This window comes from Lepidochelys olivacea (assembly GCF_965140295.1).
Source record: "Lepidochelys olivacea isolate rLepOli2 genome assembly, chromosome: 8".
NCBI lineage: Eukaryota > Metazoa > Chordata > Testudines > Cheloniidae > Lepidochelys > Lepidochelys olivacea.
In genome coordinates, this window is record NC_140418.1 from 50,886,152 (window position 1) to 50,902,936 (window position 16,785).

General features: G+C 45.9%; 1 protein-coding gene across 3 annotated transcripts in view; it reads right to left on the minus strand.

The window, feature by feature from the left end:
• ASTN1 (astrotactin 1) overlaps window positions 1-16,785 on the minus strand; it is a 180,341-nt gene that overhangs the window by 100,051 nt on the left and 63,505 nt on the right. For all 3 annotated transcript variants that reach the window (XM_084636682.1, XM_084636683.1, XM_084636684.1), the window contains exon 2: window positions 4,798-4,985. In XM_084636682.1, coding sequence (XP_084492808.1) covers window positions 4,798-4,985 — 188 coding nt within the window. The remainder of the gene's footprint in view (window positions 1-4,797; window positions 4,986-16,785) is intronic.

Below are 16,785 nucleotides of genomic sequence, written 5' to 3' on the forward strand. Positions count from 1 at the left end.
AATAACCATCATTTGCTCCATTAGGACAAAACATTAAGGGAATTATTGAATGAGCAACAGACGAAGCAGCTGGCAGAGTTCTCTAATGCCCATTACGTGTTAACCCTCTTTCATTCTCAGGATAATGGAGAAGTACTGACCCCTCCCTTCCTTCCAAAAAGAAAAATGTCTGCAGATTAAGCAAAGGAGCAGCCACTTGGAGGGCACTGCGGTTAGCTGGGACATAGCAGTCTCTCGGGGTTCCTTTTACTAGCCCCATATAGCCCTCACCATGTCACGTCATCACAGGGGTGGGCAACTGATCCCAGCAGAAGAGACATGGTACGCTGGTGCTTAAACGTGGCATCTGATTCCTGAGTGGTCAGTGTGGTTCTGAGTTACTCATTAGCAAGGACATAACGGGGACTCACATTATGACCCTTTTATGCTGCACTGGCCCATAAAGTCTGGGGATCTGGCCGTTGGGGAATATACCTAGTGTGTGGGGGAGCTTCCCCAGACAGCACAGAGCTGGCATAATGGATCTATGCCACCACCTTGCAGGCCCCAGATCTATGCCACCCCCTTGCAAGGAGCAAGGGAGAGACAATGAGGCACAGCTGTAATGCCACTGCATGCTGGCTCTTCTCAGCTGCTGGAACTGTATTATGTTTAGTTGCATTATATCATTAGGCCACTAGGTGCCTCTCTGTGTTACAGAGTTCAAACAGCATATGGTCCCTGGTAAACAAGGGAGACAAAGCTGGAACGCAAGTTATGTGGAAGCCTGTTTTTAACTGCCGTCGCAGTGGTTTCCTTAAATTAACACTTTCTGTTCAAGAAAGAGCATAACCTTATCTGACATGACATGAGCAGCCCGTTGGGTTCCCTAACTTATGCCTAAGAACTGGTAGAATCTTGGCTGGTTCAGAATTTAGGAAGACAAAGGTGGCATAAAGCAACATTTGCTCCTCCCCCACTTCCTCCACCAATTGGAATTGAGAATCAGGACCCTGCACTCCTTTTCAGGCATGTACAGGAATCCAGTTCCGGTTCTATCTCCTACCAATGAATCCAGATTCCATTCCAGGTGGGCACAGGAATCTAGTTCTAGTTTCATCTCTTCTCAGTGGCTATATCCGGACAGCAGAGCAATGGTTGCTATAGAAATTCCTAAATTATGCAGAGCCTGAAGTGCTACTCAAATGTTGGCAATTTTAAAACCACAGCCACAGGTCATTCTCACAAGGGGCTCAAAGAAATGGACTCAGTCGCCCAGCACCACCACTCTTTGCAACACAGCTGAATTGGGAGGAAAAAACACTCAAAATTCAGTTTTAGCACACCACATTATTCTGGTTCCTGGCACAAGACCCTTTCCTAGGGTGTAAAGATGCTTCCAGGATGGAATTAATTTGGGGGAAGGGAAAAGGGGAAAATAAATATTTAATTTCACATGTTGGTGTAATCATCATCACCACCACCACCACCAGGCTTTCTTCCTGTTCATTTGGTAATAATCATTTCCTGGGCTCTTACACTCGTCTGTTTTCCACCCTGGAATTTATTTCACCCCAGATACAACCATGACCCGTAAGCTGACGTAGCCTCAAGTGGTCATTGGTTAATTCAAACCACACCAGCAGGAGAGGTGAAATATTCTCAAAACATGCCAGGTCACTTCAGACTGGCTTTCCTGCAGAATCCCACCCAATCAAGCTCTAGGGTAGACACAAGGTTCCAAGCATTACATCATCAGAGCAAGCTCCCACTGGCTGATCCTGAGGGGGTGAACACTGTTACTACGCAACTGCTCATCATTAGCTTTTCAAAACAAACCCTTCTAAGGTTCACTCCATACCGGATTGGGAGGTCCTGTGCCGAATATGAGAGTCCACGTGACACTAAGCTGAGAGCCCACCAGACTCATTGCACCTGTAACCTAATTCACCCACAGGTGAGAAATGAGGACATTAGTTCCTCACTGTACCCCATCTGGTGGTTTTAACAATGGCCTCAGTGTAGAGGCCCTGGAATTTCCAGTCCAATTACAGACCAAATGATTCCCACAGAGAACCCCTGCATCGTGCCCCCTACTGATATACACTGTCTGGCTGTTGAACTAAAGTCTAGTTAACCAAAATATCCTGTGAACGCAAGTCCAATTGCAGTACAGAACATACCCCAGGCCTGTAGTGTGTATATGTGTACAAACATACATGCATGCACACGTATACACCACTCCAGGATCTTCTCATTCTCCAGCAGCAGAGACCCAAATCCAGCAAAGCATTTAAGCACTTAACTTCAAACATGTAAATAATCCCACTAACTTCACTGGGACTACTCCCGTGCTTAACGTTAAGCACGTGCTTCAGGGCCTCTCTGGATCAGAATCTCGGCATGCAGCCTGCTGCACAGGCCATTCATTGCATTACTGAGATGGCAACCCACAGCCCGGTCTGTTTGAAGGCGCAGACTGGCTCCTCCACTGAGCTGAAGCCCCATTTGGCCCAATATTTTAGGGATCTCCAAGACCTGTGGACACAAACAGGACCGTGCTGCATTCCATTCCAGAGAGGCAAGTGAAGAAAGGGAGCAAGTGGAAAACAGGTGACTACGAGAGGAGTCACCAGGATCTGGAGTTCTCTGCCATCTGGGGGCCAGATCATCAGCTGGTGTCAATTGGTTTAGCTCCACTAAAGTCCACGACTAGCGTGAAAGGATGGTCCAGTGGAGAGGGCACTAGTCTGGGATTAAGGAGACCTGGATTTAATCCCCAGATCACCCATAGATTTCTTCTGCTACCACGCTGCCTAGGAAGGCGGTGTAGTAACATGATGTAAATTACTAAGGAGACAGTGTAGCCTAGTGGCTGCACTGGACTGGGACTCCAAAGGCCTAGATTTTAGTCCCAGGTCTGACACTGACTGGCTAGTTGACTTTGAGCAAGTCATGTCACCATCCTGTGCCTCAGTTTTCCCATCTGTAAAAGGGGGAAACTGACCCCCTTTGTGGAGCACTTTGAGACCAACTGACGAAAAGTGCTACACAAGAGCTGGTTATTATCACCACCTTGGGCAATCACATAATCTACCCTGGCTATCAGCTCCCCAGCTGTAAAACTGGGATACAGTTGTCATGAATTGCTCAGATAGTACAGTGATGAGGGCCACGTAAATAACTAGGTAGACAGACCAGAGCTCCCCTGATGTACATCAGTTGAGGCTGCAGCCCCTGTGTCGGGGATAATTTTAAACAGTTAACATACAGCCTTCTCGGCAAAAACGGACTAAATGTTTCCAGTTTGATTTTGCCGTTTATTAATTTTTCTCCACTAATCAAGCACAAAAGATGGAGGAGACACTTGGCCTCGGGCTGCAATCTGGAAGAGATATTGACATTCTCATTAGAGCAGGCTTCATTAAACAGCCTGTAGCAAGCATCAGCAGCCCATTGTCTCCAGCTAATTATCTTCTGCTGGCAAAGGAATTGGTATGGCTTCCCATCGTTAAAAACATAATCCACCTCACAAACACTGATCTATACTTTTTCTCTTTCCCCTTTGGCTTCCACTGAATTCTCTTTCCAGAGCTTCTGAGGGGAAGAGGACAGGAAGGCAGCAGAGGGGGTGGAGGATATGCAATCTGCAACACGCTCAAGGGGCTCGCACTTGTTATATTCCAAGCCCTGTGTGCTCACACACGCTAAATCAAAGCCATCAGGCTGTGGTTCCTCTGCTGGTGTCACGAAAGCAGGGGTGACAAAGCATCAGAGGGAGAAAAGCCTAAAGGGAGTGTGGGATACCATGCACAGGAAACAGAGATGTCTGGGGATCACAGGCGCTCTGGGGGAACAAAATGGGAGGACTGTTGCATTTCTCTGATTTATGCACTGTTTGTCTCATTGGATCAGATCATTGGTCCACATAGACAAGTCTGCTTCATAGGTGGTGGCTCCAATCCTGGGCTATGGCCAAGCTAAGCCCAGTGGGACTGGTGGGTGATAGATTTGTGCCTCCTGGATTCTGGAGCACCAGTGCAGCCCTTGGCACAAGCTAGAGCAGCCCATAGAGAACCACCTGCAATGGTTTCCTATGGAGTCATCCAATTGTCTAGCATAGCTGGAGTGCAACGTGCTCTGGCCACACCTCCTCCTCCCTGGTCCCACCCCCTGCACAGAGGGCTGCAAAGAGGGACAGCATAGAGACCCTCACCTGGCCCTCCACCTCCAGGCAATCTCCATTACAGCAAGGCTATTCCTCAGGTGAGTGGGTGGGGGGAGAGATCCGCTGGCTTTGCAGCACCTGCGAGCTCGCAGAGCTGACGTAAATGAGCCAGAGGAAACACCAGATAGAGCTGGCTGGGAGAGTTTTCCCGTCCCATGAAAAGTTGAGGTATTGAAAAATGTTCCTCTCCCAAACGGAGACGAAAAGTCGAAACCTCAAAAAATTCTGCCATCTGAAAATCCAAAAGATTTCCAGTTCTGGCCCCATTGAAACGTTCTGTTTCAATTTCAACCTTTTTTTTTTCTTTTCTTTTACACCTTTGTCTAAGTCTCAGTTTACCAAGCATGTCATTCTACCACGCGCCTGGGGATTGGCAGCGTCTTGATAGTCATTACTGGTAACCACCACCACAACCACCGCATCCACCCTCCAAGGACAGCTCAGCACACAGGCGTTTCATGGAAAGCGGGAGAGGAAATTTTCAAAGGCTCAACATTCCCACTGAAAGTCAATGGGAGTTGGGCGCCCGTTGGGTGCCTCCTGCAGAGCAGAGAACGGCACCGCACCTTTGAAGGTGAGCTGGCACGTACCATAACAGAGATGTGGAGGATCCTTAGCTCCTCTTCCGCTGACTCAGTCTGGGGCTCTTCGGTGGGGTCAGCGCCAGGCAGGCTGGGGGTGCCATCTTGGTGGTGGATGTGGAAGAGCAACGTGCCGTTCTCCAGCCACTGCTGCCTCCAGCGCACCAGGGGAATGTCCTCGGTGTTCCCCGAGATCTCTGGAAAAGGAAACAAGGCTGATGCATGAACACGGCTACGGTACAGAAAACCCACCGGAAATCCAGTTTACCTCTTTCTAGGGATTCAGTAGAGTGCAAGTGACCTATTTCTGGCTGAGCGTACATCAAGCAGACTGCAGCCATCTCTCATCCCAGGATCACTACTGTCTGTTTCACTGCACGCTATCAATGGCCCTTATAATCCCAGAGGATAAACACATGGCAGCTTCCCTCTTCCAAAAATGGGGTGTGCATTAGCAGCCAACTGCAAGTGGATTTAGCAAGGGCAACTGCTGAGAAGCCAGTGAGTAACTGTTATGCAGGTCCATGGCACTTACCACATAAGCCCTGTGACCTGACCATGGAGGCTTGACAGCATAGTTCTGGCCCCAATTCAGCAAAGGACTTAAGAGTGTGATTAAATCCCTGAACTTCAATGGGAAGATGCAACAACTCCTCATATAGGGTTCAAAAGGCAAAATCTGGAGGTTTGTGTTCCTTTTATTTTAACATAAAAAGGGGGAGGGAGGGAGGGACCCATTTTAATTAAATTTGGGATGAACTCAGAATTTTATTGTCCGCAGAAGGGAGGATCTGATGGGAGGGGAGATACAGGACACAACACTAGGGGCAGATTTTTAAAGTATTTAGGAGCCATCGATTTTAGTGGGAATTGGGTGTCTAGATACCTTTAAAAACCTGGACCTTAATCTCGTCCCCTTCTACCTCTATGCAGGAGCAGGGTAGAATTAGGACCCAGCGTTCAATCGGGCAGTAGCCAGCGGCACTCCATAGCAGCATGCAAGTCTGCAGGTGTGTACCCCAGGCATCTCCACCACACCCATACCCTCAGCAACTGGTGCCCATGGCTCCTTTTTTGGAGCGACATTTAGGAGCACGCTAGAGTGGCTCTTTGCAGGCAGGATGGCTAACAGCCCCCTCACTCAGCTGTGACTCCTCTGCTCCCCCATACCACCCCCACCACTACATCAAGTATCGCAGATGATGTAAAGTGGGCACAGTTCCATAAATCAGAGCCCACTATGACTTAAATGGGCCACGCTGACGTAACCATGCTGGAGATCTGGCCCCTTATATCTGGAGTGCTGCCTTTTCTCCTAAGGCTAGTCTGGGACACCTGCAACTCTGCTTTGGCATCAGCACCTAGGGGTTTCCATCAGCTTCCCTTTGCAGGGGCACTGCCCAGCCTGCTCCCAAGGTTGTGCTGCCATCGCACACGCACCCAGAACTAACCTTCCAGAGAATGCACCTAAACCTCACTGTGCAGACCAATATGAGCAGTCCAACGATGACATTCACAGCCCTAGGGATACATCCTGCAGGACACACAAGCCTATGACTAGGAGCTTATAGCGCACCTTCTTGTGGCCGCATAAAGTAATCACTGGTCAAGATGTGCACCCCTGCCAATTCCAGGTAAGTATCAGAGCTGCTCAAACACAAGGCTGCTCTACCTTCTAACAGAGGCTGACAAAGAGGCTAGATGGCCTAGTTTTACCCACAGCTAACAGTGACTCTCCTTTACCTCCAAAGGGCACTGTTACAGGAGCCCAAGGTTGTGATTTCTATTCCCTGTGCTGCATGCGTGTGCTGTAGCTGGGGACTGTGCTTACCGCATGCACGTAGCCATAGCAGGATGGATGGGTTTTAATCATGATTTAAATTAGCAAGCAGGAAACTGCAATTTAACTCACTGATTTTAATCTGGCTTTCCATTTGTACTTTGTAATTATTTTCCGAGAGAAAGGTTCATTTTCACTGGTTGGTAAAATCAACATGTTTTAATGGTTACAACCAAATGTAGCCTTTACACTAAATGCAGTGCTTATTTTTGCTAACCAGGGGGATACACTATGCACACATTTACTTACTCAGGCACACACCTTAACATGCATTTCTTATTTACTAGATAATGTTTTACTCAAGATTTGTATTAAGCTGCAGTTGGCTGGAAATTCAAATTCAAATTAAATGTGTACAAACAGCAGCATTTTTAAAAAGTTTTATTTAATTATTGAAGAACAATCCAAAATGTGCTGGATACGTGTGAAACTATGCATCTCAAACCACGTTTTGCATTTAAAACTAACTGGTTTATTAAACAAAAGTATTAACTGCAATTAGTTGACAGACTCTTTCTGGTCACCAGGGGCCAAAGTTTCAAAGGTATCCAGATAGGGGTATCAACAGTGTCTAAGCAGGTTAGTTTCCCAACTCCCATTAAAATCAAGGGGAGTCAGGAACCTATATACATTTTCAGTGCCTAAATACCTTTCAAAATCTGACCCCATGTCCTTCAAGTGCTTAGAATTAGTAGCTCTCCTCTTCTCCCACCTGTTTTTTATTAATAGATTTGAAGAGAAAAACAAGCTTTCCTGCTTTTTCAACTCCTAGTCGGTTTCTCAATGAATGAACCAGTCCAAATGAAGGAAACAGGCTTTCTGCACCTGCTAGCTAAACTGAAATCTAAAGTAATTCAGGCAAAAACTTTTCTGAACAACAGAAACTGAAAGTACTTACATTTGGAAAAATGTAAATACCAGCATTCACTCCATTGTAAAGACTGAAAATAACAGAGCTACTTGATACTGTGTGATATTTATGAAGCTTGAGTTGACAAAAAAAGTTAAAAGATGTTTTCCCCTGTTCTGCATATAATTTAAAAAGCAGCACCCTTTATCTCATTAAAATTTGAGGAGGGCTCATTGATTCAGCATTGTTATAATCATTTAAATGATTTTAATGAACCTAGTAAGTTTCAGCCTTAACATAGGTTGTCATTATTCCAAATTTAACAGGTTTATTTTTTAAAAGAAATGAAAATTTACATTTTAAAAATCCAATTTAAATAAAAACTTTGATTTTTTAAATTTTGTTTAAATGAGGTTTTTACCACCCTGAGCCATATCATTTCCTCTCTCGCTCTCTCTCTCTCTCATCTGCTTCACACAGAGCCATGCCAAAGGTAAAATATTCAAGAACGAGAAATATTACATGCTAGGAGACTCCCCTCCATCCTGACCCAACAACCTAAGCCAGAGCCTGTCCACGTTACTGACTTGTCTTTCCCATCAAGCACATGTCAGGATTATCCTATGTGCAGGGATATCCTATGTGATCCTGCTCTTGGTAAAACCTACCCCACATAGAAAGAAAATACTTCGCTCCTTTTCAGCAAGGGTTTCCATGTCTTCTGGCTGTGTCTCCTCCTCCTAAGTCCTGGGGTTTTAACAGGTGCTCAAAGAGTTTCTCAACCTGCTCCCAAACCCACTGCACCTCCATGTGAAAAACAGTGCGGGGAAATGTGCACTGAATTTTTTCAGTGTTCTCACAAGGTTCATCTCTAATTTGGTTCCAACTTTTTGGAGTACCTAAACCAGTTTATCTGCTCAGATTAAGAAGGGTTTTAATATGCTATGGACACCACTGACCCATGCCCCAGCACTCCTCTCTGGCCTTATTCAAATATCATCTTCCTTCTATTCCTTCATCCACTGCTTTGTGCAACCAGCTGCCAGTCTGGGATGAACTGAACTCCTAAACCATGCCTCCATATACCACTGGAAAGGGGAGAGTTGGCAACAGGAGTGTAGGGTACTAAGTATCAGGGGCCAGACCCTTAGCTGGTGTTAAATGGGTAGAACTGCACCTGCTCACGGCAGCTGAAGATCTGGCCCCACAAAGCCTTATGATGGGATGGCAGAGTCAAGGCGTTGTAGGAAAGCAGTCGAAAAAACCACAGAAAGGGGCAAGAGTAATTTCAAGATCAAAGTTTGAAAGATATTGATGACAGGCCTGCTCCCTGTGTGACTTTCATTAGGCCTTGGAAGTGAAGCTATTAGCACTGGTATTAACTTCTAACACCTATGTTAAAAAATAGCCTGCCTGAGTCAAGGGTTAACAACAGTAGGGAAGACCACTAATTATCCTGTGAAGCGTTAGCCTGGTATCAAATGTGACCCGAGTCCTTAACACGTACAGGAATGCCAGCCTGTAAACACCCCAGCTTGTCCTATAAAGATAATGGCAGCAGCTGATCACTGCCCAGACCATCTGTGAAGGGAGAAACAAGAGGGGAGAGAAAGGAGGTAGGGCGAAGGGAGTAGGAAGGGGAGACAGGAGGAAGAAAGGCAAACTGAGGAGAGGAGCGAGGAGAAAGGGATGGAGAGAGGAAGATCCAAGCTGAAGTCACAGGAGCCCCTTTGATTGATACTAGCTGAGAATCCGGCACACCTAGCTCATTATCGCTCAGTCACCCTAGCGACCTCCGCACATCAAATAAAATGGGATAATATTTAAACTCTAAAATATGTATGAACAGATCACATCATCCATCGTAATGAGCAGGAGTCATTCTAGAGCCACAGCTAGCTCCCGAGAAGAGTCCTGTTCTGAGGCTGTAAGTCCCTCAGGGACAATCCTCCTGGCATCTGAAGCCACAGCGCCCTCACATCAGCTCCTGCTGCACATCCCTAAGGCGCTAAATGGAGAAGTCACCATACTACACACTTGGGGCCAGCTGCAGCGGCTGCTGCATGACCAACTCCCATTAACGTCATTGGCTCCTAAGAGCAAGGGCTTCGAGATCAGGCCCTCGGGGTTCCTCTATGACCCTGTGCGGAAGCAGTGTTAATGAGGCCTCTCTCGGTGGCTAAGTATTCCTTGGAGCTTGCTACTTTCTTTGGCATTTCTTTTCTCCTTCTAGTTTACACACCCAGCACTGAGAAGATATTTTCTGTTGTACTGGCACACTCCTGGTCCTACTGAAGTCAATGGGAATTTAAGCATTGACCACCGTGACAGCAGAATTTGGCCCTAAGCAAGGTAGGGGGCTTTTTGTGAGCATGTAACAGCAGCCTCAGAGAGATGTTGAATCTGCAAGGGAAGCGGACGGAGAAGTTTCTCTGAACAGCGTTCTCTTCCTTCCCTATTTGAGCCTCTCTAGGAGATGAACAGGATTCCACAAAGCTAAGCCTGCAGCACATAATGGATGAAAGGAGATTAGGAACAAGGACTGTGCCATTTTGCCATGTAGATAAAGCACGCATCTTCAAGGACCTGCCCTACTATGGGACATTAGGAAAACCTTTCCAACTCTAAGGATAGTTAAGCACTAGACTAGATTGCCTAGGGAGGTTGTGGAATCCCCACCATTGGAGGTTTTTAAGAGGAGGTGAGACACATCCATCAGGGGTGGTCTAGGTATAGTTAACACGACTGTAATGTGTCCACCAGCACTGCTGCAAGCCTTCCCATGCTTCCAACCTCTGCAATTTTTCCTTGAGGAATCATACTTTCACCTTTTCTTCTTTTATCAGTTGAGCTGGTTTAAAAACAGCACTAATTTTTAAGCAAAAAAATTTAAATCAACAACTGTTTTTCCATCAACATTTTGAAAATCCAAAAAAAAAAAAAAAAAATGCCCATGAGTCCCAATCAAGAGATGTCTCAAGTCATTCAAAGATAAATCTGGGATAAACGTTTTCATAATGCTAGTCATCTCCATAAATCTCTGTAGATTCATTTTACACTGTGCAGCGAGCACTTCAACTGGATCTTTCATTTGTATTAACTCAGCAATCAAAAGTGCCTTAAACTGACCTAACTTTTAAATCAAAAATTTGATTAAGTGCAATGTTCAGTGTCCCTCTCTTGCTCTGTGCCTAAATGTTTTATGTCCTTTAAGGGGTCCCATCCCAGACCAAGATATCAATCATTATAACTTCAGTACATGTAATCCTTCAAAACTCTGTATAATTAATCTTTGAAATACCGTATGAGCAAAATACCAAAATGCTGCATTAGGCATCACCAACTTAAAACCTCACTCAGTTAAATTTACTTGTCAAACTGCATCTCCCAGACCTGATACCAAAATATTTTTTGCTTCTGAGATTCTACTTGCCACATATCTTTCACTGGATAATATTAATGTTTTATGCAGCATGCCTCTGTTTAAATCACGTGTCAGTGCATATTCATGCTTTATTTGTTTTTTTCCGTTCACAAGCAGAAAATTAACCCAGCCTGTAAATTGTAAGGCTTTTTCAAAACATCCAGCTTTTCCATATTATGCTCAATGGTTCCTTTATCTTTTGGTGAAAATGGAATCTTTCTTGATGGATTACTGAAGTTGCAAGTTGTTGAAGAGGTCAATGAAGCTGTTGATTGTGATGTTCTCCGTCCAGACATCCTGGTCAAGATTTTCAGAAGGGCCCAGTGATTTTGAGTGCATCAGTTTTTGGTTGACCAACTTGAGACAACATACAAGGGCAAAAGTGCCAAGCACTTGTCCTTTGAAATAAGGCCCCTTTAAGGTATCTTGAGCTGGTCACCCCAAATCACTAGGCATTTTTGAAAATCTTGGTTAGAGAAGCTAGGCTTGATTTTCAGAAAATACTAAGCACCCACTGTAGCACGATGTGGGTACTTGTTGTCTCCTGAGTGCCCTCTGGTGGCCCAGGGTACCTCTATAGTGCCCCACCCGGTCTTCTCCTTCAGAGGGCTCTTTATACAAAGTCCACACAGCCCAAAGGAAAATGAAAACATTCCCCCTGTTTCCTGCCAGACTTTCTGCTTCTATTAGTCTCAGCGACCCTCTGCACCATACACACCTTCCCTGCAGCTTCCTGTTGCTTTTTAAATCGGCATCACCCGATTCCTCTCAAGCAAGACTTATTTTGTCATCAGGACTGGCTCAGCCCCAGGCTCCACCGCCCAAGGGCAAGTCACCCTGTTACATCCACCCTCCAAAAATCAGGTAGATTTTCAAGGTGTCTCAAACTGGATACCCAAAAAAATCACTTTTAAAAAAATCTTGGTCTCCCATGATGGTAACATACCTATTCTTACTGCAGCTTCCCACAGCCTCAAACAAACATGCATCACAGTAATTTCAGTGTCCTGATACAGAGCATTCTGATAGGAACCCAACTTCCCTCAACCCAATTGTGCTCCAAAAAGTCCCTCAACTCTGTCTTTCATTATCCAAAGGAGATTTTAGCCATGGAGAGTTCTCTCCTTTCCCAAATATATTTCACAGACCACAGTAAGAAATGTTTTAGGAATTTTTTAAAACTAAAAATGGACCTGCCCTAAAATCCCCACAGCCCAACCTGGATCCAACCACCTCCAAATTTGAGGAAAGTTCTGATCTGGATCAGAACTTGTTGGCTCAGGCCCATCACTAATTTAAAAGAAAAAGACCAACAGAATAGTGAGAGACGGAACTATGAAATGGACCTTTCACCTCACCAATGACTCACCGTGCTTCACACTGCAAGCCTTCGCAAGGGTATTTCACCCCTCTCATTCCTATCCTCCCTTGCCCTCCACATTTTTCTCCTCTATTTTCAGACCTCAGGAGGACTTTCCCCAATCTCCACATTGCTGCAAGAACCCATCGCACAGCACGATTCTTTCGCCAAGGACAGCTGGCTGGAAATACCACTGGACCTCAACAACTCAGACTGCCCACTTGGGCTACTGCAGGGTGATCCCAGGGGCTCCTGCTCTTCCCGTCGCTAGGATAGCATATGCTGCCTCTGCGTTATCCCAGACGCTGCCAGCCAAGGAAATGAGAAATGGCGCCTCTCTTTTGCCCTTATGACATTCTTTTGCCTTCCACCCCATGCTACCTGTCCCTCTTCCATCCCCAAATCATTTGAAAGTCATAGAAACACAGGGGTGGGAACACAATGGCCACCGCTGGCTTCCTATTACACCCCAGCCAGAGATTTTCACAGTGAAGCAAATGGCTATTTATAACCGCTAAAGGCTGACAGTCAAGGTAACGGCCAGCTATCTAAACTATCTGCCAGGCACTTAGCAAGACATCCGAGCAGATCGCAAAGGCTAAGTTAGTCAGGGATGGTGGTGGGATACGAAGGAGGAGGGAAAATGCATTATAGAGATGAGATGGACTACACTTCAAGGGTAAACTTCAGCCCATTCCTGCAGACTAATTTGTTTAAGTGCTCATTATGATGGGGGCCAAGAGGGCAAGAGAATGAGAGATTATTTTAGCATTCGCATCCTTACTGCATGCAATGAGGATGGTTGATTGTTCGTCTACCCACAGGCGAGAATGCTCTCTGTGCTAGAAGTTCACCTTGGGCTTATCATTTGTCCGTGTGCTGGGAAAAAAACCTAGATTAGAGGTTTCAGAGTAGCAGCCGTGTTAGTCTGTATTCACAAAAAGAAAAGGAGTACTTGTGGCACCTTAGAGACTAACAATTTTAGATTAGAGGGTAGGTATAATGCAGATATCTTCTGCTCCGCACAGAAATAACTAAACAGCATGGGGAGCACATGCTCTGTTGAAATAATGAGGATCCAGAGGTGTATTTTAGGTACCAGTATTTGACAGTAAGAGGCAAATGAAAATTAAGGTGAGAGTTTAGCACTCAGGTGTTTCCAGCAAAAGCCAGGGATTTATCATCACCATCCTTCAACACACACTCCTCATTTTCAGCTGCTGGCAATGTGATGCTTCTCTGTTGATAAGAGAAGCAGAACGGCCAGTTGAGGAGACGTTCACTGGCCATGCTGTGACAAAGCCAGGAAAATACAGTGGCTTGGGACACTGGGATATATTTTATTATTATTGATCTTAAGGTAGAAACCCCAATTAAGACTGGGATCTCGTGCCAGGTGCTATACAAACACAGGGTAAGAATCAGTCCCTGCCCTAACAAACTTGCAATCTAAATAGAAGAGACAGGGTGGGTGAGGAAACTAAAGCAAAGAGGGATGAAGTGAAGTGACCTTCCCCAAGGTTACACAGCAGATCAGTGGCACAGCTAGGGAGGAGAAGCAGGGTTTGTGAACAGGAGGTCAGGATCTTCTATTCTCCCTGTCTTATAGTACAAGAAGAAGGGGAAGTTCAATGGAATGGAAAGTTTCCAAATACAAAGGTGTCAAATTCAAAACTGATGAAATGAAATACTTTCCCCAGCCACACACACAATTAGCTTGTGGAACTCACTGCCACAGGATACCAGTGAGGCCAAGAATTTAGCAGAAATCAAATAGGGATTAGATATTTAGATGGAAAATTAAAATATTCAGAGTTATCATAGTAAATTCTTTAACAATAACCAGAGTTTGGGAAGGGATGCAAACCCTCCTGCTTCAGCGCAACAGCTGGCTCCTAAATATTAGGAGTCAGGAAGAATCTTTGCCTAAGGGCAGATGTGACACTTTTCAGGGTTACCCAAGGTGTCCAGGGTGAATCTCCACCACCTACTTACAGCGTGAAATAGCTTTGTCCATGTCCCCGCGGGGGAGAGTCCTCTCAACGAGCGTTCTGCTCTGGGCTCCCCAGGCCCCACTCTCTCCCCCTGCAGGCTAGCAATTTACACACCTCACTTTGCTGCACTCAAGTGCTCAGTCCCTTGTCTCCTGGACACCTGCAAACATACACTGATCCACTGCCTCCAGGAAAGCAGTGCAGCCCGGTTTTACCTCCGTTCAACACTCTCTTTAGCACAGGCACTTAGATATGTCTACAGTAAAATCAAACTGAACTTTATTTAATAGAGCTTGATATAAAGATTCAAAATAAAGGCAAGTAAAAAGGATTTGGAAACATAAGGTTACAGGTAAAAGAAAAACAAAACACAATCCATTGCCTATACTTATAAACAAGCTACTTTCCTAACTAATGAGATATTTCTCACCCAATGGACAGCCCATGCAGTGCTTGTCCAGTCAAGTCATGAGACACTCCCATTGGCAGAATGTCGCCTTCATAACAAATAACCTTTGTGCCCTCTTTCCTTCTCTGATGCAGTCCCACATCTCATTTTTGTCAAATCAAAACTGCATCTTCCCCAGACTGTGAACAACGGGGCTGGGATGACAGATGTCAAGCGTGTCAATCGTTCCCAAATGTTGATCAAGCCAGCTCTGAGACTCGCTCCACCTCAGGTGACACCTTTCACTTTGAAGAGTTCTGGAACACAAAATTCTCCATGTTACGTAACTCGAAGAATGTTCCCCATGCAAACATCCTGTAATGTTGCCACGTGAGCCCCTTCAGGGAACTATAGGGAAGCTGGCTAGACACAGGTAGAATATACCTACCCGGGCATGTCTGCGTCACAGCAGGTTATCCCATAACTGCCTGCTACAGGGCTTCTTGCACCTTCCTCTAAGATAGCTAGAGCTGGCCACTGCCAGAGACAGGCTACTGGCCTAGATGGACCCATGCTCTGATCCAGACTGGCAACTCCTATTTCCCTATAAAAATGGAGCTCCACATTGGTTTTATTTTGAAGTTAGGAGGAGGATTTTAAAGATAATGGAGAGTGAAAAAGTAAGAGGTGGAGGGAGCAGGACGGGGGAAAGGGGGGGGGGAAAAGAGTTGACTGTCTGCCTTTATCATTGATCTCTCTTGAAGGAAGAACTTGTCAAAAGGGCAGAGTCCAGCAGTGTTCAAAGACTGATCAGTGTAAAGGAGTTTTAGGTCTAATCAGGCTTGTTTCAGATTTACAGGAATTGAATAAAGACATAAATCTGTCACTGCCTCACGAAAATCGCGGTAATTAAATCTGCAGGTGAATAGAATTGTCAAATTGATGATCTATATAAATCAGCAGAGTCACCGGAGGCACCAAGTTCGCTGCAGATGGAGGAAGCTCCCTTGGAGAAGTATCTCCTGCCCACATTTAGCAATGGGAGGCTGCTAGCATGTGGAAAGCGTCACGTTGGGAGAAATCCATTTCACCTTCAAGAATCTGTCCACCTTTTAGCTCCTTGTAGTCCTGATCACAGCAGCAAAGGAGGACACGGCGAACTTCAAGGAGTTTACAGAAGGAGGCAAGTGACATGTGCTCACATGGTTACGGCCTGGTCCCAAGACCAGGGCACAGAGCCCCCTCTCTCCCATGGAGATTGCAAGTTTCAGCATGTTCAACAGACCCTGGAGTGCCTCACTTAGCTCCTAATCCTAGCAAGCCTTGGCTCCCTGACAACTCCCCTCAGGTGGTCTGTTGGAGGAGAGTGGGGGCAGCTCTAAGGTGCTTACAACCAAGGGCTACAGTAATGGAGTAGGAGGGCAACATACTCTGGGAAGAAAGGCACACCCTGCCTTTTCCCTTAGCGAGAATCCAGGGAACAACAGAATGGTCCTGTCACCTCCTTCTCCCCTCCTGACTTTCCTTCGTAGAGGGGGTAGGTGGGGGCATGAAGATCATTCCCCTACACAAAGGCCTCTTCCTTAAGAAATTGAGCCACTCTTGTCACACAGCTCCATGTCACACTAGCAAACTGGAGAGCAGAATCAGGGACCTCAGAAAGATCCGTGCCTTGAAATCAGTCCACCAAACCACACATGCTGAATCACTTGTTCCTTCCATTGGCCTGTGACGGGACATCTGACCAGCAAACCAGAAGCATTGAATCTGTAGCTTCAGAAAAACCTATCCCTTCATATCCTGAGCCTCTAACCCCTTGTGAGTCTTAACATCAGCCCAGCATGATAAAGCTGCTAAGCTAGTGACCTCACAGATGCATCTGCCTTGATATCACACAAGCTATCTGCAGCTGCTAATGCAGAGATATCACAGAGGCCTGTGCCTTTACATCAGCCCAGCAAGCTAGAGGGTCTGATCCAGGAACATCACAGAGACTCCTATCTTGACGTAAGCTGAGTTTGGGCCATCTTAAGACCAAACACTGCGGCAGAGTGAATGTGGTGGGCAAACTATCCATGCCCCAGAAGGCCCCTCCACTGAACTGCAAACTGCACTTGCAAGACCCCCAAACATGGCTGTTG